Source organism: Oncorhynchus mykiss, chromosome 19 (genome assembly GCF_057628025.1).
Source record: "Oncorhynchus mykiss isolate SJ-2025 chromosome 19, ASM5762802v1, whole genome shotgun sequence".
Classification (NCBI taxonomy): Eukaryota; Metazoa; Chordata; class Actinopteri; order Salmoniformes; family Salmonidae; genus Oncorhynchus; species Oncorhynchus mykiss.
Genome location: NC_143040.1, coordinates 48,529,793 through 48,554,139, shown reverse-complemented (window position 1 = coordinate 48,554,139; position 24,347 = coordinate 48,529,793). Strand labels below are relative to the sequence as shown.

Genomic DNA, 24,347 nt, shown 5'->3' with positions numbered 1-24,347 from the left:
TCAAATCAAATCAAATGTATTTATATAGCCCTTCGTACATCAGCTGATATCTCAAAGTGCTGTACAGAAACCCAGCCTAAAACCCAAAACAGCAAGCAATGCAGGTGTAGAAGCACGGTGGCTAGGAAAAACTCCCTAGAAAGGCCAAAACCTAGGAAGAAACCTAGAGAGGAACCAGGCTATGTGGGGTGGCCAGTCCTCTTCTGGCTGTGCCGGGTGGAGATTATAACAGAACATGGCCAAGATGTTCAAATGTTCATAAATGACCAGCATGGTCCAATAATAATAAGGCAGAACAGTTGAAACTGGAGCAGCAGCACGGCCAGGTGGACTGGGGACAGCAAGGAGGCATCATGTCAGGTAGTCCTGAGGCATGGTTCTAGGGCTCAGGTCGTCCGAGAGAGAGAAAGAAAGAGAGAATTAGAGAGAGCACACTTAAATTCACACAGGACACCGAATAGGACAGGAGAAGTACTCCAGATATAACAAACTGACCCTAGCCCCAACCCAACCCACTGGCCTTCTTACTCAAGCAAGGAAGCACAAACTACACAAGCAAAGCAGTAGTGCTAGGCTTTTAGCAAACACAAATCCTACCCAAGCAAGGAAGTATTAGCTACATGAGCAGAAAGTAGTTTGCTTTTAGCAAACACAAAAACCAATAACTAGACCCCAAACTCGCAACATCTAGGTGGACAAATAATCTCTCCCCACTAACAGACACCTAAGACGCTTGTAAATTGTGTGAGCTGAAGAGCGAAGAATTGAGGAAATGAATGCTAGCCATGGTGTTATAGCCAGGAATGCAAGGCTTCCGGGGATGGGCGCTGCCCTCTGGGCATGTTTTTAGTTTTCTTCAGGTGAATGTGATTGGTTGTTGACTCCCCATAGTATGTTATACAGAGTGACCGACTGAAAGAGAACAGACTCCCACTTCTTCCATCCTTCAAAGTTCCATATCTCCTCACTCGGGGTAGTACAACTCGTGACAGCCTTTCATGTAACTCCATCGCCGAGAAGTCCTCCAATCTCCAATCTCAGAAACCACTCGGCTGTGCATCAATCACTCCAGGGATATTTGTTATTTCTTCCATCTTGACTTCCTATGAACGCCAGATATTACCCCCTTGAGAGGTGCACTGCACCGAAGAGCTACGCACGACACGGTAACCTTCTCAAATCAAGTACACAAAATCAAAAAAAGTCCACTTATTGTAATCCTCACTGCATTCACCCATCACTCTTTCCACCAGCTTGGATATTTCAAATTGATTCCTCAGGTTTGGCAACTCAATCCTCCCCTCCTCAACAAACCACACTCCTACAAGATAAGAAGGGGCATTCGCAGAACTACCTGTTTTGTTTCCCAGCACTACTTTGGTCCGTTTTCTATTCTTTTGGACCATTGTCCAATCTTCCTTGCTTTTACCACCATAAGTTTAAAGTTCATCACCGTCTCCAGTTTCCGCCATCTTTCTGAGTTGCCTGTACCTCAACGCCATTGGTCCCACTCAGAGGGAGAATCTCAACTCCATACTCCTTCTCAATTAGATTTGCTAAACTCCTGCGTCCCCTCTCCTCCTTCCTCTCTCTCCTTTTGAAAAAGGTCAAAGGTAGGCCTAATCGAGGATAGGCGGCGGGTAGAAGGAACATTGATGAAAATCCACTTGTATGAAATTACATTTACAGGGGTGAAATCCCCAAATAAATGTGTATATTGATAAAATAAATTTAGCTAGTGTTGCAAGACATTTTATAGATACAAGGATACATAGCATATTTCTCCTTCCAGAAAACAACAACTGCTTCAAAGGGGGTGTGGCAGATATCAAAACTCTTCCGCGAAGGACTCCGGTAGGATACACATGACAATCTTCTGTTCGACTACTAACAAATTGACTTCTCCTCAACCCCCGACAACTTATTGGTTTCTAGGTCACTGAAGATAGAGGCTGGAGGACGAGCTTTTGCCCAAATGACAAAAGGCTCTTGCGTCCTTTCTCCTCGCCTCCTTTTCAAAACCCATTGGAAAAGGTCAGAGGGGATGGACATCTGACTTTCTCATCCAATGGGATTTGAGAAGATGGCAAGAAGAGAGGACTCGAGGAGTATGCTATTGAGATTCTCCCAGATGGCTCATTTTCATACAGGATTTACCCCAGTGTTTTACCCAAAAGGCAGACTTTTCTGTTTCCATCTACGCGGGCCAGCACCCGTGTTTCACTGGGCCATGGCTCCGGTGGATCCACTTTTACCTGGGGCCAAAGCCAGGCCACTGGTACTTTTCAGCCCTCATCTACATAACAATGGCTCACTGTGAATTGTAACACCTTTGCACAAAATAACCATCTTGGTCTATGCCGCTCTGACATTGCTCATCCAAATATTTATATTTCCTTAATTCCATTCCTTTACTTTAGATGTGTGTGTAATGTGTGTATTGTTGTGAAATTGTTAGATATTACTTGTTAGATATCACTGCACTGTTGGAGCTAGAAACACAAGCATTTTGCTACACCCGCAATAACATCTGCTAAACATGTGTATGTGACAAATAAAATGTGATTTAATTTTGATGATGCAGTGGTTGTTGATTTTGCTCTCCCCAAGTTTTTAGTTTCACACTCCTATTGGAAACACAATTACACTTGAATTTACATTAATGTAAAACACTGGCGACACACTGGTGTGGGAGTAAGTTTCCATGGAAATGTTGCAAATGCCTCCTCATTCTTCTCTTTCAATGCTAGACCTATGTCTGACGGGATAAATTCCTCTGTAGCCAAAATGTGAACTGTCTGCACAACTGGTTATCCCCGCCCTCCCCTTTCATCCATTGGAGAAATCCTTCTTCTCCGATGGGGTTGATGTAGTGGAGTGTGCGTCAAAGACAGGGAGGAAGTAATTAATCCTCCCTGTCTAATCCTTCACTAGAGTTCTCTCTATTTACACACAATGACCATATCAAGCAAATAAAAAACAACACACATGTTAAACTATTCAATGGAATAGTACTGATGTTGAGAATACTGGAAGTTAGTTTACACAAACAAAAACAACTTTCTCTATGCAGTTTCAATTAAAATGTATTTGGTGAAGGACCCTCCCTCATATCACTCCCCTGCAGTCCCCCAACGCCAAAATATAGTGCCTTCAGAAGGTATTCAAACCCCCTGAATTTTTCCACATTTTGTTGTGTTACAAAGTGAGATTTAAATGGATTTTAATTGTAATTTCTTGTCAAATATCAAAAAAATACAAAAATACTCAATAAGTGGAAGAAAAAGTCTAACATTTGTAAAAACAAATAATCATGAAAAATAACACCAGTATATCTTGATTAGATAAGTATTCAACCCCCTGAGTCAACACATGTTAGAATCACCTTTGGTAGCGATTACAGCTGTGAGTCTCTAAGAGTTTTCCACACCTGGATTGTGCAACATTTGACCATTATTCGTTTTAAAATTCTTCAAGGTCTGTCAAACTGGTTGTTGATCATTGCTAGACAAAAATGTTCAGGTCTTGCCATAGATTTTCAAACTGTAACTAGGCCACTCAGGAACATTCAATGTCATCTTGGTAAGCAATTCCAGTGTATATTTGGCCTTGTGTTTTAGGTTATTGTCTTGCTGAAAGGTGAATTTGTCTCCCAGTGTCTGTTGGAAAGCAGACTGAACCAGGTTTTCCTCTAGGATTTTGCCTGTCCTTAGCTCTATTATGTTTCTTTTTATCCCAAGAAACTCCCTAGTCCTTGCCGATGACAAGCATACCCATAACATGATACAGCCACCACCATGCTTGAAAATACGAAGAGTGGTAGTCAGTGATGTGTTGTTGGAATTGCCCCAAACAAAGCTTTGTAATCAGGACATAAAGCTAATTTCTTTGTCATATTTGTTGCAGTTTTCCTTTAGTGCCTTATTGCAAACATGTGCATGTTCTGGAATACAGATGAAGTCGGAAGTTTACATACACCTTAGCCAAATACATTTAAACTCAGTTTTTCACAATTACTGACATTTAATCCAAGTAAAAATTCCCTGTCTTAGGTCAGTTAGGATCACCATTTTATTTAAAGAATGTGAAATGTAGCATGGCCTTTAAATTGTTTAACTTGGGTCAAACATTTTGGGTAGCCTTCCACAAGCTTCCCACCATAAGTTGGGGGAATTTTGGCCCATTCCTCCTGACAGAGCTGGTGTAACTGAGTCAGGTTTGTAGGCCTCCTTGCTCGCACACGCTTTTTCTGTTCTGCCCACAAATTTTCTAAAGGTTTGAGGTCAGGGCTTTGTGGTGGCCACTCCAATACCTTGACTTTGTTGTCCTTAAGCCATTTTGCAACAACTTTGGAAGTATGCTTGGGATCATTGTCCATTTGGAAGACCCATTTGCGACCAAGCTTTAACTTCCTGACTGATGTCTTGAGATGTTGCTTTAATATATCCACATAATTTTCCTACCTCATGATGCCATCTATTTTGTGAAGTGCACCAGTCCCTCCTGCAGCAAAGCACCAACACAACATGATGCTGCCACCCCATGCTTCACGGTTGGGATGTCCTTCAGCTTGCAAGCGTTCCCCTTTTTCCTCCAAACATAACGATGGTCATTATGGCCAAACAGTTCTATTTTTGTTTCATCAGACCAGAGGACATTTCTCCAAAAAGTACGATCTTTGTCAGCATGTGCAGTAGCAAACCATGGTCTGGCTTTTTTTATTGCGGTTTTGGAGCAGTGGCTTCTTCCTTGCTGAGCTTCCTTTCAGGTTATGTCGATGTAGGACTTGTTTTACTGTGGATATAGATACTTTTGTACCTGTTTCCTGCAGCATCTTCACAAGGTCCTTTGCTGTTGTTCTGGGATTCATTTGCACTTTTCACACCAAGATACATTCATCTCTAGGAGACAGAACGTGTCTCCTTCCTTAGCGGTATGAAGGCTGCATGGTCCAAAGGTGTTTATACTTGCATACTATTGTTTGTACAGATGAACGTGGTACCTTCAGGCATTTGGAAATTGCTCCCAAGGATGAACCAGACTTGTGGAGGTCTACAATTTTTTTCTGAGGTCTTGGCTGATTTCTTTTGAAATTTGTGGAGAGGTTGAAAAACAAGTTTTAATGACTCCAACCTAAGTGTATGTAAACTTCTGACTTCAACTGTATATTTATTCTGTACAGGTTTCCTTCTTTTCACTCTGTCAATTGGGTTAGTATTGTGGAGTAACCACAATGTTGTTGATCCATCCTCAGTTTTCTCCTATCACATTCATTAAACTCTAACTGTTTTAGTCATCATTGGCCTCATGGTGAAATCCCTGAGCGGTTTCCTTCCTCTCCGGCAACTGAGTTAGGAAGGACGCCTGTATCTTTGAAGTGACTGGGTGTATTGATACACCATCCAAAGTGTAATAAATAACTTCACCATGCTCAAAGGGATATTCAATGCCTGCTTTTTTATTTTTTACCCATCTACCAACAGGTGCCCTTTGTTGAGAGACATTGAAAAATCTGCCTGGTCTTTTTAGTTGAATCAGTGCTTGAAATTCACTGCTCGACTGAGGGACCTTACAGATAATTGTATGTGTGGGGTACAGAGGAGATGAGGTAGTTATTCATAAAACAAGTAAAACACTATTATTGCACACAGAGTAGTCCATGAAACTTATTATGTGACTTAATGAGCACATTCTTTTACTTATTTAGGCTTGCCATAACAAAGGGGTTGAATACTTATTTACTTTTTTTGTATTATTATTTATTATTAATCCACTTTGACATTATGGAGTATTGTGTGTAGGCCAGTTACACAAATCTCAATTGAATCCATTTTCAATTCAAGCTGTACACAACAAAATGTGGAAAAAGTCAAGGGGTGTGATTACTTTCTGAAGACACTGTACATGTATAGCTCAGTGCCCCCAACAGCATGTCCCCTTGTGATTAGTACTGACAAAGGTGGTCTATGGCTTTGCCTCTTCCTCTTTGGTACTGATAAAATGATTGCGTCATCATTATCTCATCTTTGAATAATCATGATTGTCATGTCAACAATAAGGGAAAGTTTAGCATTCCCCTGGGAAAATTCCCTTTATCCTGATACACCAGCACTACCCACTGCCCCACCCACATCTCTGGTTACCTGTTATAAAACAAACAGCCTTTGGTTTCATACTTCAATAAATTATTTTTCTCAGTCAACCATAAATATGTCTACTGTGGCAGACACAAATAGGCCTACAGTACTTTTTCATATTTTTTTCCTATGAAACCAGACCAACAGCTTGTTATGGGCCTGTTATGAGTGGATTAGCAATCACGTTTATCCAGAGCCCCTTCCAGGAGGCGGGGTTGGGGAATTTGATTATGTAAACATTGAATGAAACAACCAGGTAGATCAGTTGTTATTAAGGAATATACCAAATATTCCCCCACACTTTGAAAATGTTCCCGACCTGGGAAAGTTTTGGGGAATTCAAAACAGTTGATTCATACCATCACCCAGTTAGGCAAGTGCTGCATAATGCTAATTTGTTCAGACTATAACCTCCAGCATGTTTACCTTAAAATGTATTGCTTCCTGTCATCAGTTAGTCCATTTAACAGATCAGTTGGTCTATTAACAGGATTCTCATAAAAAAGTCTTCACAATGAGTGTATTGTTCAACATGTAATGGTATATAGGTGTGCAGGACAATACAATGCAGCCACAGAAACTGAAAGCAACACTGACTGTGGTGTCTCCAATCAGGAAATGGGAAATTCCCTGCTCCAGCACCACTCTATATCGTTTGGTAGACGGTCAATTGTATGGATATTGGTGGTTGGTTGACGAACTGTGACTTACAGTATTCCTCATTTGGACTACTGTACATGTACTTACATCCTCTCAAGATATTCCATCATCATATCCACCTACTTGGATTCTGACTAAGGACCAGTTGAGTTCAGCAGTGGTCCCTTTTGTGGCAATCAGTGTGTCAGGCAATCAACCCAGAAGAAAACCATGAAGAAATTCAACTTCATGAGCAGAAAGAGTAAGCCATTGGGGATAGAGGACGGGAGTCCTCTGATTAAGAACAGTACACTGCCTACAGATGGTGAGGTCCAGATTATTATTATTATTATGGTCTGTCTATTGTTTGTCTGAGTTTTTGTCATTCGTCATGTTTGTTCCATAAGCAAGAAGATATGTCTACATTTGTTGGGATAAATTTGTTATTTTAATGTAATAATAGCATGACCAAAACAAACAGTATTCAATTTATAATGAATTAACTAAGAATACATGAATGGTTTTATAATGGTCTTTTGCATATTGTTTTTAGCACTGTACTCATTCAAATGCATTGCATTATTGGTATATTCACAGAAGAGGAACAAACCGGGAATGTGGGATATGGGAATCCCTACTTGGAGAATGGCTTTAACAATCATCAGGAGTTGGGCAGTCAGGGGGGTCAGGAGAAGGGACAGTCATTGCTCAGTGTACTTGCAGAAGCTTTGAGGGTCAGCCATGTTGGCCCTCAAGAGAGACTTGAAGCTAATTTGGAGGGGCCACCAGAAGAGATTATGTGCCATGAGGCTCAGAAGAAGGACGATACACACCCAGAAGTCTTGCTCCAGAGGTACTTTCATCTTATTGAAGCGTCTGTGGACAAACACTTCCCCAAACTGCCAGCAGGGAACACTGTGAATCAGCTGGAGGGCTACCTGATAAAAGTGCAAATAACTGTGCAAGGGGAGCTTCTGAGGTTGGCACCCCTGCTCAAAGAGGCTCAGTTGCGGAAGCATTTGATTGCTTGCTATCATCAGCGTATGTTTGACTGTCTACAGCAGATCCTTCAGCATGTCAACACAAAAAAAGAGGCCTTCACAGTTCTTGACTGGGTACTACGCACATACTTGAGGTACTCTGTCCCACCTGCACTCTCTCTCTCTCTCTCTCTCTCTCTCTCTCTCTCTCTCTCTCTCACTATGATGGTGTAGTACTGATTCTGATACTAAAACAGTAATGGCATACCTTTTCTGGGTTGTTTTTCTAGTGAGGAGCTGCTAGGACACCCCAACATCTGGGATGAGGCTCTACATGCAGTTGACCTTCTCCTTCTGACAGACTGGATCCCACAAGCTGAGAATAAACTCTTGGCCATTGTGCAGGTGAATCACCTATAGGTGATGTGATGTCATCTCAAAACAAGCACACTTCTTGAGGGCTAGATTTCTATCATGTATCGATTTTTTTATTTGATAATAACCCATGAAGTTCCTGTGAAAATGTTACGTATTTCAGTCTCTCTGTCTGACCCATTGTAGGAGGACATCTCCACATCACTGAGGAGGATCCTTCAGAACGAGGAGTCAGGTAGAGAGGTGTGTGTCTCTGGAGAGGAGGCCTTTATCAAACTGCATCTGGATGTCATCCAGGTACTTCAACCAGCAGTGATGTGTAAAGAGATAATAAAGTGTATCACTGTAAATCTATACTAAGCCCTTTCTCTCCCGGTGACTCTTCCTCCTCCACATAGTGCATCAATGCTGTTCTCCAGAAAGCAAAGATGATGAGCCAAACTCTGATGCGCAAGGTCCAAATAGTCTGTTGGCAAGAGCTACAGGACTTTGTGGAAAGGTAGTTGTCACCTTTTCTTAGTACCACTCTACTGTTTCATTGTCTTGCTGTTTGTCTGGTAATACACTGAGACCAGGCAAAATGTTGAATGAATGTGCTTATTGTGAAGGTATGTCAATGTTGAAAAGAAGCACCTTCAGAAACAAGCAGGAAGGGGAACGTCAGGTACAATGCACTTCTTTAAAACGTTCAACACCTGCATTGAACTCAAGTAAGTTTTATATGTTTATATTTATGCTATGAAATCAAATCTCATGTATTGTTGTTGAATCATGATAATCATTATGATTATGTATCTGTTGCAGGTTGTATATTTCAAGGATTGCCAAAGATGACACAAGCTTAGACTGTGTTAAAACCATTTCAACACTTAAGGGGTTGGAGGCTCTTTCTTGGAAGCTTCTCCTGGAAAAACCAATTCAACTTGCACAGGTTAATCCCCCCCCCCCCCCCCCACTATAGAAATACCCACCCACCTCCTAGAAACACATTAATTTTGTAATCTTCATTTATATTAAATTATATTGAAACAATTAAGGGAAACTGTGTTACAATGTTTTGTGATCCCAGATTTCCTTGAAGAAGTATTTCAAAAAAAAGGATGAACAAATGGAAAATCTAATGAAAGAGATTACATTTATTTTCCAAGACCTTCCCAAAGACAAGGATACGCAAAAGGTGTGTTCACTGTTCACATCTGGTGTCTAGCATTCCTATTACATTCTTCTTTTTCTTACCCCCTTTTTCTCCCCAATTTTGTGGTATCCAATTTGTAGTAGTTACAGTATTGTCTCATCGCTGCAACACCCGTACGGACTCGGGAGAGGCGAAGGTCGAGAGCCAAGCGTCCTCCGAAACACAACCCAACCAAGCCGCACTGCTTCTTGACACAATGCCCATCCAACCCGGAAGCCAGCCGCACCAATGTGTCGGAGGAAACACCGTACACCTGGCGACCTGGTCAGCGTGCACTGCGCCCGGCCTGCCACAGGAGTTGCTGGTGCGCGATGAGACAAGGATATCTCTGCTGGCCAAACCCTCCCTAACCCGGACAATGCTGGGCCAATTGGGCGCCGCCCCATGGGCCACCCGGTCACGGCCAGCTGCGACAGAGCCTGGACTAGAACCCAGAGTCTCTGGTGGCACAGACCACTGCGCCACCGGGAGGCCCCACCTATTACATTCTTATAACGAAACTGTAATGTGAAATACTCAACACTTCTCTCTTGTTCTTTCCAGTATATTATTTTATACATCTCTGTCCCTTCTCTCTGCAGACTGTGATTAGCAAAGCCTATCAGTGCATCACCCTTCTGTACCTCCAACACCTGGTGCAGAGTAACCATGGGAAGCTGGTGAAGAGATGGGATTATGTGAACAAAAGAGTGATGCATGATGCCGAGCTCCTTCACTCCATCTTCTCAGTCCTGGTGAAAAAGCTAGTCCTGTTGTACACCAATTACTATAAATGCCTCCTTTCTACCTGATAAGATGCAGCTGGTTCTTTTCAGAATGTGTAATTACTTTAAAAGGTCAACATTCTTCTACTGACATTAGTTATTTTTTTATCAGAATCCTGATGTTAAACAGTGGAACATCATACTGATTAAAGTGAGAGAAGTGCTGGAATGCAGAGACATTGAAAGTCTCAAGATAATAGTCAGTGAGATACTGAGGGACAATGCCAGTACAAGGTAAAACAGAGTATACCACAGGGTTTCAAAAGTCTGCATGGTCCACAGCACTGAATGTAATTTTATTACATATGGATTAGCTTGAGAACAGGCTTGATATCTCCAATATTATGTATTGATAAATGTTTATCTCTGTTGTAGTGCTGCTGAGCACCTTCCAGCCCTGCTGCGCTGGAAGGGAGGCCTGTCATGGAGACTGACCCGGGAGGTTCTGGAGGCAAGCCAGGAAGTGTACCCCATTGACCTCTCCCAAACCAGGTCTGCACCCTGGTTTGACTGCCTTCTTTGCTGCTGAGTGTGTGAACTGGGACGTCTCAGGCAAAGGACAATAACGACCCCACTCTAACAACATGACAACACAATATTTGGAACTATGTCTTTGTCAACTTTTTAAAGATATTGTATGGCAAGTTATTATTTAATGTCTTAAAGAAGAAGAAAAATACATATTTGAAATTGGAATTAAAACTGCCTAATGTTTTTCATTTTGAGGTCAAGTGATTTTAATCCTCATCAAAAATGCCTAATGGAAAGACTTAGAACCAATAGTGCCCTGTAGATGGAGACAACGGCAGTAAGGCTATCAGTGATTGTGCTTCCGCTGAGAAGGGAAATCCCCTAACAGTCTTTTTGGGTTGTGAGAGTAGTACTCGGATATTGGAAATTCCAAAATGTACACATACAGTAATCAGTAAGTCAATTTGAATGCATTTTGGATGGCTCCATTGGAGAGGTAGGGTGGTATTTAGCTTATCTTTTTCAATGGACAGTATGGTGTTTCCCTTTATATCATTATCACAAACTATTATCAAATCACTGACAGTCTTCCAGTGGAGATAAAAAGACATTAACCTGGAAGAATTGGCAGCATGATTCACTTGAAACATCTATCCTGTTAACAACAAGGCTGTTAATGTGGTTTCCTTCCTCCTTCCAAAGTCATAGGTACACTACCGGTCAAAAGTTTTAGAACATCTAGTCATTCAAAGGTTTTTCTTTATTTTTACCAGTTTCTACATTGTAGAATCATGGTGAAGATGTCAAAACTATAAAATAACACATATAGAAACATGGAGTAAACAAAAAGAAGTGTTGAACAAATAATTTATTTTATATTTGATATTCTTCAAATAGCTATCCTTTTCCTTGATGACAGCTTTGCACACTCTTGGCATTCTCCCAACCAGCTTCATGAGGTAGTCACATGGAATGCATTTCAATTAACAGGTGTGCCTTCTTAATAGTTCATTTGTGGAATTTCTTTCCTTAACGCATTTGAGACAATCAGTTGTGTTGTGACAGGGTAAGGGTGGTATACAGAAGATAGCCCTATTTGGTAAAATATCAAGTCCATATTATGGCAAGAACTCAAATAAGCAAAGAGAAATTACAGTCCATCATTACTTTAAGACATGAAGGTCAGTCAATACGGAAAATTTCAAGAACATTGAAAGTTTCTTCAAGTGCAGTCGCAAAAACAATCAAGTGCTATGATGAAACTGGCTCTCATGAAGACCGCCACAGGAATGGAAGGATGGATGCTGCAGAGGATAAGTTTAATTATCAGCCTTAGAAATTGCAGGACAAATAAATGCTTCACAGAGTTCAAGTAACAGACACATCTCAACATCAACTGTTCAGAGGAGACTGTGTGAATCAGGCCTTCATGGTTGAATTGCTGCAAAGAAACCACTACTAAAGGATAACAATAATAAGAGACTTGCTTGGGCCAAGAAACACGAGCAATGGACATTAGACCGATGGAAATTTGTCCTTTGGTCTGGAGTCCAAATTTGAGGTTTTTGGTTCCAATTGCCGTGTCCTTGTGAGATGCGGTGTGGGTGAACGGATGATCTTCGCATGTGTATTTCCAACCGTAAAGAATGGAGGTGGTGTTATGGTGTGGGGATGCTTTGCTGGTGACAATGTCTGTGATGTATTTAGAATTCAAGGCACACTTAACCAGCATGGCTACCACAGCATGCTGCAGCGATACGCCATCCCATCTGGTTTGGGCTTAGTGGGACTAGAATTTGTTTTTCAACAGGACAATGACCCAACACACCTCCAGGCTGTATAAGGGCTATTTTACCAAGACGGAGAGTGATGGAGAGCTGCATCAGATGAACTGGCCTATTATTCTACAATGTAGAAAATAGCAAAAATAAAGAAAAACCCTTGAATGAGTAGGTGTTCTAAAACTTTGGACCGGTAGTGTAGCTTACTGGTAAAGTGAGTGTTTACCTGGAACTGATACACAAAAGAAATCATGGTTGGCTAGACAAGTGCTTAGAGTGTATACTTTCCATTTTAATTGACAGAATGACTTGGAATCATTGACTAACCAATTGAAGGGAAATCCTTGAGTAAGGCAGAAAATACTAAATAACCACATAATTGTTGAATCCATGAAGGAGACATTGAGAAATGTCAACTACACAGAGGTGCCTCACATACATGTAATTAATTGCTATTTTTATTACATAAATAATTCAACATGCAAAATACAACATACAATCATTAAGAAGCAAAAGTACAAAGTTAAACAGCCCCACTTCACACAGATGAGTATACCACAGGGTTTCCAAAGTTTGCATGATCCACAGCACTGACTAATTTACTCCATAGGGATTAGCTTGTTACATGTTTACCTCTGTTGTAGTACTATGGAGCACCTGCCTACCCTGCTGCATTGGAAGGGAGGACTGTCACAGAGACAGACCTGGGAAGTTCTGGAGGCAAGCCAAGAAGTGTACTCCATTTTCCTGTCCCAAACCAGGTCTGCAGCCTGGTATGGCTGCCTTTTTTGCTGCTGAGTGTGGGAACTGGGAAGTCTCAGGTAGAGGACAATAACGACCCCCATTCTAAACAACATGACCATCAGGTTCTCACTCTACTGCACAATATTTGGAGCTCTGTTTACATGTCTTTGTCAACTTTTTAAAAGGTACTATATGGCAAGTTATTATTTACTCTTAAGAGAAATTGGAATTAAAACTGCCCAAAGTTTTTCATTTTCAGGTCAAGTGGTTTTAATCCTCATCAAAAATGCCTAATGGAAAGACTTAGAACCAATAGTGCCCTGTAGATGGAGACAACGGCAGTAAGGCTATCAGTTATTGTGCTTCCGCTGAGAAGGGAAATCCCCTAACAGTCTTTTTGGGTTGTGAGAGTAGTACTCGGATATTGGAAATTCCAAAATGTACAGTAATTCACAATGGACAGTCCCATACACAACATGCTTCCTCAATGGTATGCTTCCTCAATGGTATCCCAGGGGATATCAAAGAATGGTGTTTCCCTTAAATCCTTATCACAACCTATTATCAAAACTGACAGTCTTCCAGGGGATATAGGGACATTAACCTGGAAGAATTGGCAGCCTGACTCACTTGAAATGCTATCCTGTAAACGACAAGGCTGTTAATGTGGTTCAAGGGAAAATGTCATCTAAATTATAATCTATGTACCCACAAGTAATTATTTATAATGAGATGGCAATAAACAATCATTTGTAATGCAGAATACCCCAAGAAAGATTAAAATCCCACCTTTCTGGTATTTAAAAAAAAATATTGCTGAGGTGTAGTCACTTTCGAGGACACACGCTCAAGTACACAGTACAAATATGATACACATATTCAATATTTTATGATGCATTTGCTATTCTACACAAATGTATGAATGAGACTTGAATAACTGTAAAATACATGTTTGATGTTAGAGAAAAGGTGCATATTCTCTACTCATTATGAACTGGCCATTCTTCTCATATTAATCTTGTCTGTCTATGGCAAACAGAAAAAACATTTATTTAAAATCTCTGAATTATTGTTGATGACTTTGATGAAACCATTCTCTCCTGCTACGCTAGGATCTAAGGATTGCAGGCATGTGCTTTGTCAACGGCTGTTACGTAGCATTCAGCCAGGAGTTGATGGAGAGTTGGAAGAGTGAATGAAATGGTAGGCAGGACATCCCAGCTTCAAGTGATGTCAGATTTCACAGCCTGAGGTATACAGGTGGAAGATATATAGTCCCGAGTCCGTGAAATCTAGGGCTATCGCTGAATGCATGCTATTTCAATCTATGGTGTCCACAGAACAATTTATAAGCGAACATTTCAGTCAGAACCGGAACCAGAACCACGCTAGTCCCCTCTTTAGGGTACTTTCCTTACAAGAGCATTGCAGACGTGACCCATTAAGAGTATTCAACACTCATTTGACCTGTACCTTGGAGAAAAAAGATGGGACATCCTGGGAGCTGGTGGTGTCCTGGTTGTCCAGGAGGGTCTTCTTTACCCTCCTCACGGCAGAGGCAGAAAGGTTGGATTTGAGGCTAAGCAGGGCGGACACCTGGAATTCACTGTGGGTCAAAGTGGAAAAGGTTGAGCTCACTGGGTGTTCAACACAAACACAGCATCATCTGCCGTGTGTTATTGGCTTTGTGCAAGGCACTGTACCTGAATTTAGCATTATAAAAGGAACTGTTTCAGCTGTATCAATATAAGCAATCACTGCATTAGAATATGCAAAGGAAATACAAAATCACATAGCTACAGTATTGTCTAACAACAGTTATGTGAATAACAAGTATGAAAGTTTAACCTGAGATCAGGGTAAGCTTGACTCAGAGTCACTATCTCCAGCTGTATGGAGGAAATGTCTTGGAGTTTCAGCACTTCAGCAATCTTGGGAAGGATGTCACTTAGCCACTCCTCCCTGGAACCCTGTGACAACAAACACAATATGATCTCCAGTGTGTGTGTGTGTGTGTGTGTGTGTGTGTGTGTGTGTGTGTGTCTGTGTGTGTGAGTGAGTGAGTGAGTGAGTGAGTGAGTGAGAGTAAGTGTATTCTCACCGCTTCAGTGAACAGTTTGTGTAGTCTCTGGCCATCCTCACACACCGACCTGGCCGCCTGCTCCTGCATCTCTTTGTCTCTCAGCTTGATCTTCCTCTTCAGTAGCCTCCTCACATACTCCACTGTCACCTCCAAGTGCAGCTGGCTCAGCAGCTCCTGTATAACCATTCGACCAATTAATCAACAAACCAACCAATTGATTTCTCAATCTATCAATTAACCAACCTACCAACCAACCAGAAAATTAGCCATTCCATCTCTCAATCAATCTGTTAATCAATTTACCTGATGACAGGAGTCAGTCAAGCCCTTAAGATCCTGGGTGTGTTTGTTAATTCCTTCAAACAGCTTCTCAAACACCTGTTTCTTCTTCTCCAACCAGACAGGCGTCCCCAGATCTCTGTACTGAGACTGTGTGTGGCGAGGGCAGATAGACAATAGATCAGTACTGAATTAAGAGCAAGGACAGGCTAGTAAGTACATTACACTTTATATTACTTGACTCAGACGCAAAATCAAAGAGAGATGAATTGTGTAAGTCAGCTATACCTTGAGATCCTTGTGTATAGGGCTTGTTAAAAATGTGTAGCCAATGTTTTTCATTTCAGCTACTATGGACAGACAGCATTCCTTTACATCCACTGGGAAGATATCGGCTTTGTTTACAATATAGTCCCTGTGTGGAATCATAGACATCAAATTAGATGACTAGATGTCATCGTGGTCCAATCAATTTGGATATAAAAAACTGAAAAGAAAAGTAAAACATACCTAAATTGTTCAACACAGGCAAGATTGGCCATTATCACAGTTCTGCTGTTTCCATTGTTGCTTCCCTTGAGAACTTTCTCCTGGAATTTCTTATAGCTGCAAGTGTGTAATTTTGGTATATTAGTAATAGATAATCATAATTTGATAGTATTTGGAGTAGAATACAATACAATGCATTGTAACTTCAGGTCATGCAATTATTTCCTGCAAAAAGTGTATACTGTAGTACCTATTCAAGAAGTCCTTCAATAGGCACACAATTATCTGGACTTTGGACATGGCTCCCAAAACTGTCTCTATCGATTTCACTGCAGCATTAATAAACTAAAGGGACAGTGAAATAAAACATGTATTAAATTAATCCCTGTTAAAATCAACAACCTAATTTGTGACTAACTGAATAGTTAGAGCAATAAAGGCATGAGGATGCCAAATATTTCCTATATAATGTCTACCTGAATTACGTCGATGGCCAAGGGGCTAAAGTAACAGTCATCTCTGAGCTCAGGCACAGACCCCTCCATCCAGGCTTGCTCCTCCACCATCAGCACTTTGTTGATCAATGTCTGCACCTCTGTCTGAAAACAGGGCATCAACAAAACAATGCATCTAACAATCTCTGCACTCTTAGAAAAAACGGTGCTATCTATAACCTAAAATATAACATAAAAAAAGTTAATGTAATAAGCTCAGATACTTAGAAAAAAGGGTTCCAAAAGGGTTATTTGGCTCTTCCCATAGAATAACTATTTTTGGTTCCAGATAGAACCCTATTGGGTTCCATGTAGAACCCTTTCCCCAGAGGATCCTACATGGAACCCAAAATAGTTCTACCTGGAACCAAAAAAAGTGTTGGCTTATTACCATAAACTTTTTTTAATGATCCACAAGCCATCATTTACATCTCCAGATGAAATTGAGCCTGCATCTGACAGCAAGAAAATAATCCTGCAGCAACAGGAAATGTGAATTATTGTGTGGATTATAAATTGACATTTTTGGAGAGGTGGATACATTTTTAGTAAGGGCAAATTTTACGTGGAAATTACTAACTTTAGAAGCCTTTTAAACTTTGAATCGTTTTTTGTTGTTGCAAGATCCTACATCTGTAGATGGGCAAATCTAGGGCTCTATTTAATCCGTATCGTGGAAGTTCAGCGTTACAGCGTGATTTAAATTTAAAGACAATGTTCCCACGTTAGTGAAGACTTTATTCACGATAAACGCTGCATATGTTGGCTCGATATTACCTTCACATTTCTATCGCACAATCTGTAATGCTTCAGCGATACAGACTGAATAGAGCCCCTAATCTTTTGCTGTACAAAAACATAAACACATGGGTCAGAAAGCTGTGGTCCAGTTTGCAGGACACATTTTAATTGAAATCATATTTACCTCTTTGTGAGTAAGACATTGATTCTCCAATGGTGTTGTCAACTCCTCAGTCAACAGCTTTCCTAACATTTCAGGGTTAATCTCCTTGGTCAGTTCCGGATTTTGTAGAATTCTAAGACAAAAACCAGGAGTTACTATGCTAGTCAGTCACATTTCCTAACCTCATTATATAGTCTTTTAATAACCAAACACAAACAAGACATCACTCACTCTGGGTAGGCAACATTCACCCAATACAGGAGGTAAGAGCAGTCATCCATGCCCAGCCCATACTCTTCAATATTCCTCATCCCTGCGCTGAAGGCTTGGTGATACATCTTTCCATAGAAGTTGCAGATATCCATGTCCTCTGGGTAGCAGCCCTTCACATCCTTCACCACCCTCAGCAGGTCCTCCTGCAGCCGCCTGCCCTTCCCACAGACATCCCTCTGCAGGGAGGAGCGTAGCTTGTTGCTCTCTTCAGGAGGCAATTCGGCATTGTCCATACGCTCCTCCACCAGGCTCTGGAGGACAGTGTTGTGGTGACGTCTACACTCACTGGGCCTCCAGGCAGGCTGTTTACCCACCTGCTTCAGCCATCGCCTATCCTGCTCCTCCTCCTGTAGGATAGCTTTCACTGCAGACTTCAGAGCCTCAAGACTGCCTTCATCTGGACTGAAAGAACTCTTTACAGCCAGGTCTATTTGGCTGAGGAGGGCTTTGTGATCTCTGGTGAACTGCTCTTCCTCCTTCTCCCACTCCGTGGTCGACTGAACCACCTCTTCTGAGATCTGTCCATATAGACGCTCCTCTCTCTCAATCAGCTGTTGGCCAGCAGCAGACAGGCAATTTCTCTCAAGGTTCTGCTCAAAAGTCAACAACTCTGAGGGGAAAGACAACAAAGACTGTATAGTGTTTACAGTGTCTAAACTATATGCCATAAAACATTTGCATATGAATGTACTGTATGATATTGGTTATACTAACCATCTACAGATGTTATATAAACAAATTAATCAGTCATAAGGGAAATGTAAATTCCACAGGGATTTTGATAACCTTTGACAAGAAAGGAATCATTTGAAAATACGATGCAATGACAGATAAAAGGTAGAACTCATTGCAGTGTTTACTCACCCTCCAGAGGGGCAGCAATAACACTGGATGTGTTGGGGACATCTGGAGCAGTGATGTTGGTGTTACTCTTGGAATTCCGTCTTAGGATCCGGGGCAATGTTAAAGGTTTAAACTTTCTTCCATCTGATGTTGTCTTTCCACTGTGTTCCACTGAAGAGTTTGGCTCAGTGGATCCTGTTCCCAAGACTGTGTTTCTAGTCCTTAGGGTCCTCATCACTATAGTGAGACAGTCAGAGACAGATGGACACTTACTGCATTACCATCAGAGGTGGCATGCCGATGGGGGTGTTTTACAGACACAATGTGCAATAAACTGATGGTATTCAATCTGCTGCGCTGTTAAATATGGCAGCGACATTAACACAACACATAGCGAACTCATCAGTTTGGACCGTTTAGTATAACGGTTAAGCATTTCGCTACTGCTAAAAATGTGTATGTGACCAATACTATTTGATTTGATTAAGGTGTTAGTTTGACAGTCGCTGAACAGGGTTGGGTCCTGGTCGTGGTTAACCCCCCAAATTCTCTACAATATTTAAAAATGTAAGGCCTTTTTATCTGGCAATATCTTTATCTAACGTTACCCTAAAAAGTGGGTAAAAGATAAGATATATATTCTGCAGATATCATTGCTATGTATATTTTATTACTTCGAATTTTGAGATCATAAGCAAACATTCAGTATGTGTAAAAGAAAGCATTCAGTATAGACATACCTTAAGCCTGATAGAAAAATAAGTGTGAACCGAAAGGAATAGCTCTACTCTCCCGACAGGACTGACCACTTTACTTGTATAGCGTAGAACCAGAGTTGCCAACTCTCACGCATTGGTCGTGAAATACACGCATTGACCCACTTCTCACGCTCTCACGCATTGAAAAGTACTGAATTTATTTTTGTAATTAGTCGATTATATAGTCAGCGCCTTAACTTTTCAACTGTGCTCCAACTCATTCTGAAATCGGAGCATATTTGCGCCTGCAATTTAACATCACGAGCGGAACATCTATATTGGTCCTGCCTTGCCACACACTGTCAACCGCCACACATTGAAGAATATGATTGGTCTAAATATCTATGGGATCAAGATAATTGGTTGCATGTTTTAAAGAAACGCCCCTCAAGATTAGAGTGGCGCTGAATGGAGAGAAAGGCGGCATTCCAAAAATTTACAACACACCCACTTCCCCTCAAGCGTCAAATTAAGTGAACACTTCTGATCCTGACGTCTGACGAGTTTACACTTTTATTTGTATTAAACAGTAACATGTGAAACACAAAAAGCAGAACAGCCAGAGGGATTCCACAAAAAAATAAGGAAGATAAAAAATAAAATATTAATACAAATCCACACACACACATATATTTTGACAACAAAATAGGTAAAGGGGTTGACCAGATGCTTTTCAACTTCATCTGGAAAAATCGTACACATTATATTAGGAAATCTGTCGTTATAAACACATATGAATATGGTGGTCTCAATTTTTTGAATAAAACTTTTAAGATAAATTGGGCTAAACATTTCTTAAAGAATCCAAATTCAATTTGGAATTTCATCCCTCATTAAATCTCCACCCATTTAGGTGGCTTCAATTGTATGTAACTATAACATTCATAAGATTCCTACAAAATGATCTGCTTTTCATAGGCAAGTATCCTTAGAGTGGTCGTTAATATATAAACATACTTTTCCCCCGCATAGGTATTTCATTTTGAACAATAAGGATATTTGGTATAGAAACAAGTCTTTATTTTTTAATAACTGGTTTAATAATCATATCCTGCTGGTGAGTCAACTTTTCAATGCAGAAGGATTGTTACTCAATTATGAGGAATTTGTTATCTCGTTACAATATCCCTGTTACACCTAGAGAGTTTGCCATAGTCTTTGATGCTATTCTATTTGGAACTCTGTTGTTTAAAGATGTAACCCGACCTCACCTTCTGGACCTACCCTTGCTTAATCCAGTTGACTCTCCAATAGGAAAACTGTGTTTCTCCTTGCTCCCTCAGAACAACAGATCTATACGTGCTTTATTTCAAAGGGATATTTTATCCATTCCTTATGTCACAACTTACTGGAATACATTTGCCAATAATATCTGTTGGAAAAAAGTCTGGTTATTACCACACAAATACCTGCTTGTTAATAACAAGGTCAAAGAGGTCTCTTTCAGAATGATCCATAAGTATTACCCTGCAAATCATTACCCGAAGAAACAAAAAACACATTAACATTAACTGCACCCAGAAACAGTTTTGCATTCATTTTGGCATTGTCTACATGTAAAGAAATGATGGAAAGATATTCATAATATTTATAATTGTTAATATTCTTGATGTTTTGTTGTTTTATGGGAGAATGCGCTGCTCAGTTTCCTTAACTATAATAAGGATAAAGGAACATTTTTACCTCATGAATCTAATTGTGCTGATGGTAAAATGTCATATTCACAAATGTAAATTCACGAATAAAAAAAACATAATTCCGTGTTGTCTATAAGGGATTCGAGCAGTACATTAAGACCATTTTACATTCTACTAATAAGAAAGCTGTTAAAACAATGTGTGTATCTTTTCAAGTCTTTCTATAATCTGTAATTGTTTGTAGCCCCTTGCATATGTTATAATTGTCTGTTTGTATACTTATTGTATGTATACTGGGGTTTTTTTGCAATAAAAAACAAGAATAATTTAAAAAATATACAAACGACAAAAAAAATATGAAAAAAACAAAACAAAAATCTGTCAATTATGATTGCATGTCTACTTATATTAACTAACATTATATCATTATTAATAAACGCCTACAGTATGATAGCTAGCAAATTATTAAGTTAGCTAACATTAGCCTGCCTAGCTGGAACTTCTGAAGAAGGAAAATGTTTAATTTCTACATTTTTCAAAAGCTAACCAAACAAAAACAATGACCTTTACGTGCATTAGTAGCACAATTTCTAACTGATTTACATTCGTTTTGATTTACGCTGGTTGTTGACTCCACCATATTGACGTTGAGGTTTTAAATTTTGTCTGACTTCTTAGTGGATGAACAATTAAAAACGAGGGCTGAGGAATTTACGTTGCAAACTTAACCTTGCTTGGCTAATCATTTGAAAGACGACAAATATGGCCGCGGGAATTCCCCCAAGGGCATAAGGCGAGGGTAAGTAGACGAGGGTAAGTAGACGAGGGTGTGTTTTTTGAGTTTGAAACGTAGCCAGAGAACGTTCTCTGCTGAGTTTATAAAACTGTAAAAAGACGCTGTGGCAGCCCGTCAGGTGGGGGGTTTGAGCCCCACCTGTTTTGCATGTTATTTTTGCATTGATATGTGACGTTACCACGATTCAACTTTGTTTTTTTTCAGAGTTCCCAGCTGTCTTGAAAACACCATAAATCCAGTGAATGCTAGAATTTGATGCCAACTTTTGATGACAAAATTTGCCTATGAAGGACCGTCGCGCCACCTTCCTGTTCAAGTGAGCACAGCACAACAAGATGAGTCCAAAAATGTATTGTATGCTGTTGCGTAAATTATGTAACATGCCAGGGAGATATGTATACTGTAGCTAAGAAAGTAATACTAAGTGTATGTTGTTAGTAGCCCATGTCCCTCACCCTAATCAGTTGGTCATTTTCCCCTCTTAATTTAGCCTATTGTTCTGATTTGGTGGTGCACATGTAGCCTATAGCCTGTTTTAGATGACAACTTGTTTTCAGGAGATTTTATTATATATTTACTTTAATTAGTCTGGTCCATGGAACAATTGTCATTCTTAACAATTGGCAATGAGGCTATGTATTTTTGCAGCCATTCATGGACAGTTTTGAATAAGTCATACAAATAAGCATTTCTCCCATTATGACTATTTCCTGTGTAGAGCCTTGGTGTAGTGGTAACACTCCCAGGCACGTGGTGCATGCAACCTTCCACCTGAGAACAGGGATCATTGCCTGCTTCCAACCTTCCCACTGTTTCTAGCCTTTGCCTTTCTCCTTATTTCATTACTGTCTGAATAAAGTGTCAAACCACCTAAAAAATATCTTACAAAGTCACACCTATTGTCACGATCGTCGTAAGGAGTGGACCAAAATGCAGCGTGGTATGTGTTCATGATGATTTTTTTATTAAAGAAAGCACCGAACACTGAATACAAACTATACAAAACAATAAACGAATAACAACCGTGAAGCTATAATGAGAACTGTGCTGACACAAGCAACTAACATAGACAATCACCCACAAACAAATAGTGAAACCCAGGCTACCTAAGTATGATTCTTAATCAGAGGCAACTAATGACACCTGCCTCTGATTGAGAACCATACTAGGCCGAAACATAGAAATCCCCAAATCATAGAAAAACAAACATAGACTGCCCACCCCAACTCACGCCCTGACCATACTAAATAATATCAAAACAAAGGAAATAAAGGTCAGAACGTGACACCTATCCCACTTTTGTAGAAGTCCAGAATGAGAAAGTGTAGGTTATATAGAAATACAGTAATTATGCTCAAATTAAAAATTATTAAACAAAATAATGAGGATTTATATCAGCCTAATCGAGGTGAGATGACATCTCACATTTCAGTGTTCGTACTTGTAAACAAGGCTGCATGGGATTTCTCTTAATCCAATTCCGTGCAGCCAATGGCAATTTCGACTTTAGGGATAATGCGGGGAGAGCTTGTGGATTTGACTGCCTTAACGCAGTTTCACCTCCAACACCGTCCAAACATCAGCTATGTGGATGTTGGCTAAAGCGGATTTGATTGAATCGGCCATAAAACACTTTGAGGCTATGTAATTTATCACCTGTTTTAAACAGATAGACTATTGCATAGCTATGTCAATAATAACTACTGAAGAAGTGAAAGCTTAATTGTTAGATTTATTTTTCCGCTATGCAATGTCATTGAGTTCTAGACTTGAGAAATGATCATTCCTTACCTGCTTCATCCCTCAACCCTCGAAATAACTTCATTCTTCCACAGTGTGCGCTGATATTAATGATGGGTCAAGTGTTCTACCTCCCCTGCATGTGGTCCAGGTGAACTGAATGTTGCTTAGAAATAGACACCTCAGGAGGATACTGAGCTGTCTTTTATAAGACGGTTGAGCTGTTCTTTAGCAACATTGCTTCCTTCCTCATATGACGATATGGGTTTTCCTGTAGGTGTAGCTGACTTCTGTGATCTGATGCTTTGGAGTCTGTTTTCATAGAGCATGTCTCAACAGTCTCAAACATATTTCCCAATCCTACCATGTGCTGGGTTGGCCTGCATGCATCTCACATGATAAACAGGCAAATATGTATTGACTTCAAATAAAACTTTATGTACAAGATAATGATTACCTTTATGACACATTTGCTTGTCATTATAGCTACAATATAATTAATAAGCTGACACACATGAGTACAAAGGAAGGAAACTAAAGTTTTCACTTAACTAACAAATGGAGAAGACTGCATTTGTTTTGTGGTTTAATTCTCAAAATGTTATATTTCAAAACCTCACTACACAAAAACAGGACTGTGGGGTCCCCCCTAAAAAAAAACGATAGGCTAGATAATATCTGCAACGAAATGCATCTAAGTAGCCCGGAAATAGCTGTACTTTCACTTTCGTCAACGGTAAAGTTTTTCAACACTGAACATCAGGGGTGCAACTTTCACTGGGGACGGGGGGAGCATATCCCCCCCACATTCTGAAATTGCATTTTTACCCCCAGTAACGGTGTGCTTTAGGACCATATGGACACCTCCAAGCGGTCGGGTAAGCTGTTTGGAGTGTTTATCTGACTGGATTTAGGACCACTCGGACACTACAGAGCGGGCTGACAGGCTGTGTGAAGGCAAAGCT

At 40.3% G+C, this 24,347-nt stretch overlaps 2 protein-coding genes across 6 annotated transcripts; one reads left to right on the top strand and one right to left on the bottom strand.

Moving 5' to 3' along the window:
* Nucleotides 1-6,371: 6,371 nt before the first annotated feature.
* On the top strand, nt 6,372-10,792 carry si:dkey-196h17.9 (exocyst complex component 3). Of its 2 annotated transcripts, XM_021574198.3 has the most exons (11): nt 6,710-7,101; nt 7,374-7,911; nt 8,047-8,161; nt 8,318-8,428; nt 8,530-8,630; nt 8,740-8,841; nt 8,936-9,062; nt 9,201-9,308; nt 9,908-10,060; nt 10,203-10,324; nt 10,466-10,792. In XM_021574198.3, exons 1-11 carry the CDS (start codon nt 7,008-7,010, stop codon nt 10,617-10,619), a joined length of 1,725 nt encoding a protein of 574 aa, XP_021429873.3. In that variant the 5' UTR covers nt 6,710-7,007; the 3' UTR covers nt 10,620-10,792. The 2 variants fall into 2 exon arrangements, with proteins under 2 accessions (XP_090067345.1, XP_021429873.3); XM_090211219.1 differs by lacking the exon at nt 10,203-10,324 and having other exon boundaries at nt 6,372-7,101.
* A 622-nt stretch (nt 10,793-11,414) lies between these two features.
* On the bottom strand, nt 11,415-24,051 carry LOC110497812 (tumor necrosis factor alpha-induced protein 2). Of its 4 annotated transcripts, none has more exons than XM_090211216.1 (13): nt 23,434-23,681; nt 18,473-18,688; nt 17,567-18,218; nt 17,357-17,468; nt 16,414-16,536; nt 16,188-16,282; nt 15,959-16,054; nt 15,737-15,863; nt 15,473-15,598; nt 15,188-15,343; nt 14,935-15,056; nt 14,560-14,692; nt 11,415-11,865 (listed from the first exon to the last, which is right to left on the bottom strand). In XM_090211216.1, the coding sequence occupies exons 1-13, from the start codon at nt 23,465-23,467 to the stop codon at nt 11,806-11,808; spliced, it is 2,052 nt and encodes a 683-aa protein (XP_090067342.1). In that variant the 5' UTR covers nt 23,468-23,681; the 3' UTR covers nt 11,415-11,805. The 4 variants fall into 4 exon arrangements, with proteins under 4 accessions (XP_090067342.1, XP_090067343.1, XP_021429871.3 ...); XM_090211217.1 differs by lacking the exon at nt 23,434-23,681 and adding an exon at nt 19,192-19,517; XM_021574196.3 differs by lacking the exon at nt 11,415-11,865 and having other exon boundaries at nt 12,614-14,692; nt 23,434-24,051.
* Between the last annotated feature and the right edge of the window lie 296 nt (nt 24,052-24,347).

What these genes read in the sequence shown, in the direction of transcription:
- si:dkey-196h17.9 (XM_021574198.3), top strand. Translation starts at nt 7,008, where the DNA reads ATGAAGAAATTCAACTTCATGAGCAGAAAGAGTAAGCCATTGGGGATA. An exon ending in CAGTACACTGCCTACAGATG is followed by an intron (nt 7,102 to 7,373) that starts GTGAGGTCCAGA and finishes GTATATTCACAG; the next exon opens with AAGAGGAACAAACCGGGAAT. An exon ending in AGGGACAATGCCAGTACAAG is followed by an intron (nt 10,325 to 10,465) that starts GTAAAACAGAGT and finishes TCTCTGTTGTAG; the next exon opens with TGCTGCTGAGCACCTTCCAG.
- LOC110497812 (XM_090211216.1), bottom strand. Translation starts at nt 23,467, where the DNA reads ATGAAGTTATTTCGAGGGTTGAGGGATGAAGCAG. An exon ending in GCCTGTGTTGAACAATTTAG is followed by an intron (nt 15,864 to 15,958) that starts GTATGTTTTACT and finishes GATTCCACACAG; the next exon opens with GGACTATATTGTAAACAAAG. An exon ending in CTATACACAAGGATCTCAAG is followed by an intron (nt 15,599 to 15,736) that starts GTATAGCTGACT and finishes CGCCACACACAG; the next exon opens with TCTCAGTACAGAGATCTGGG.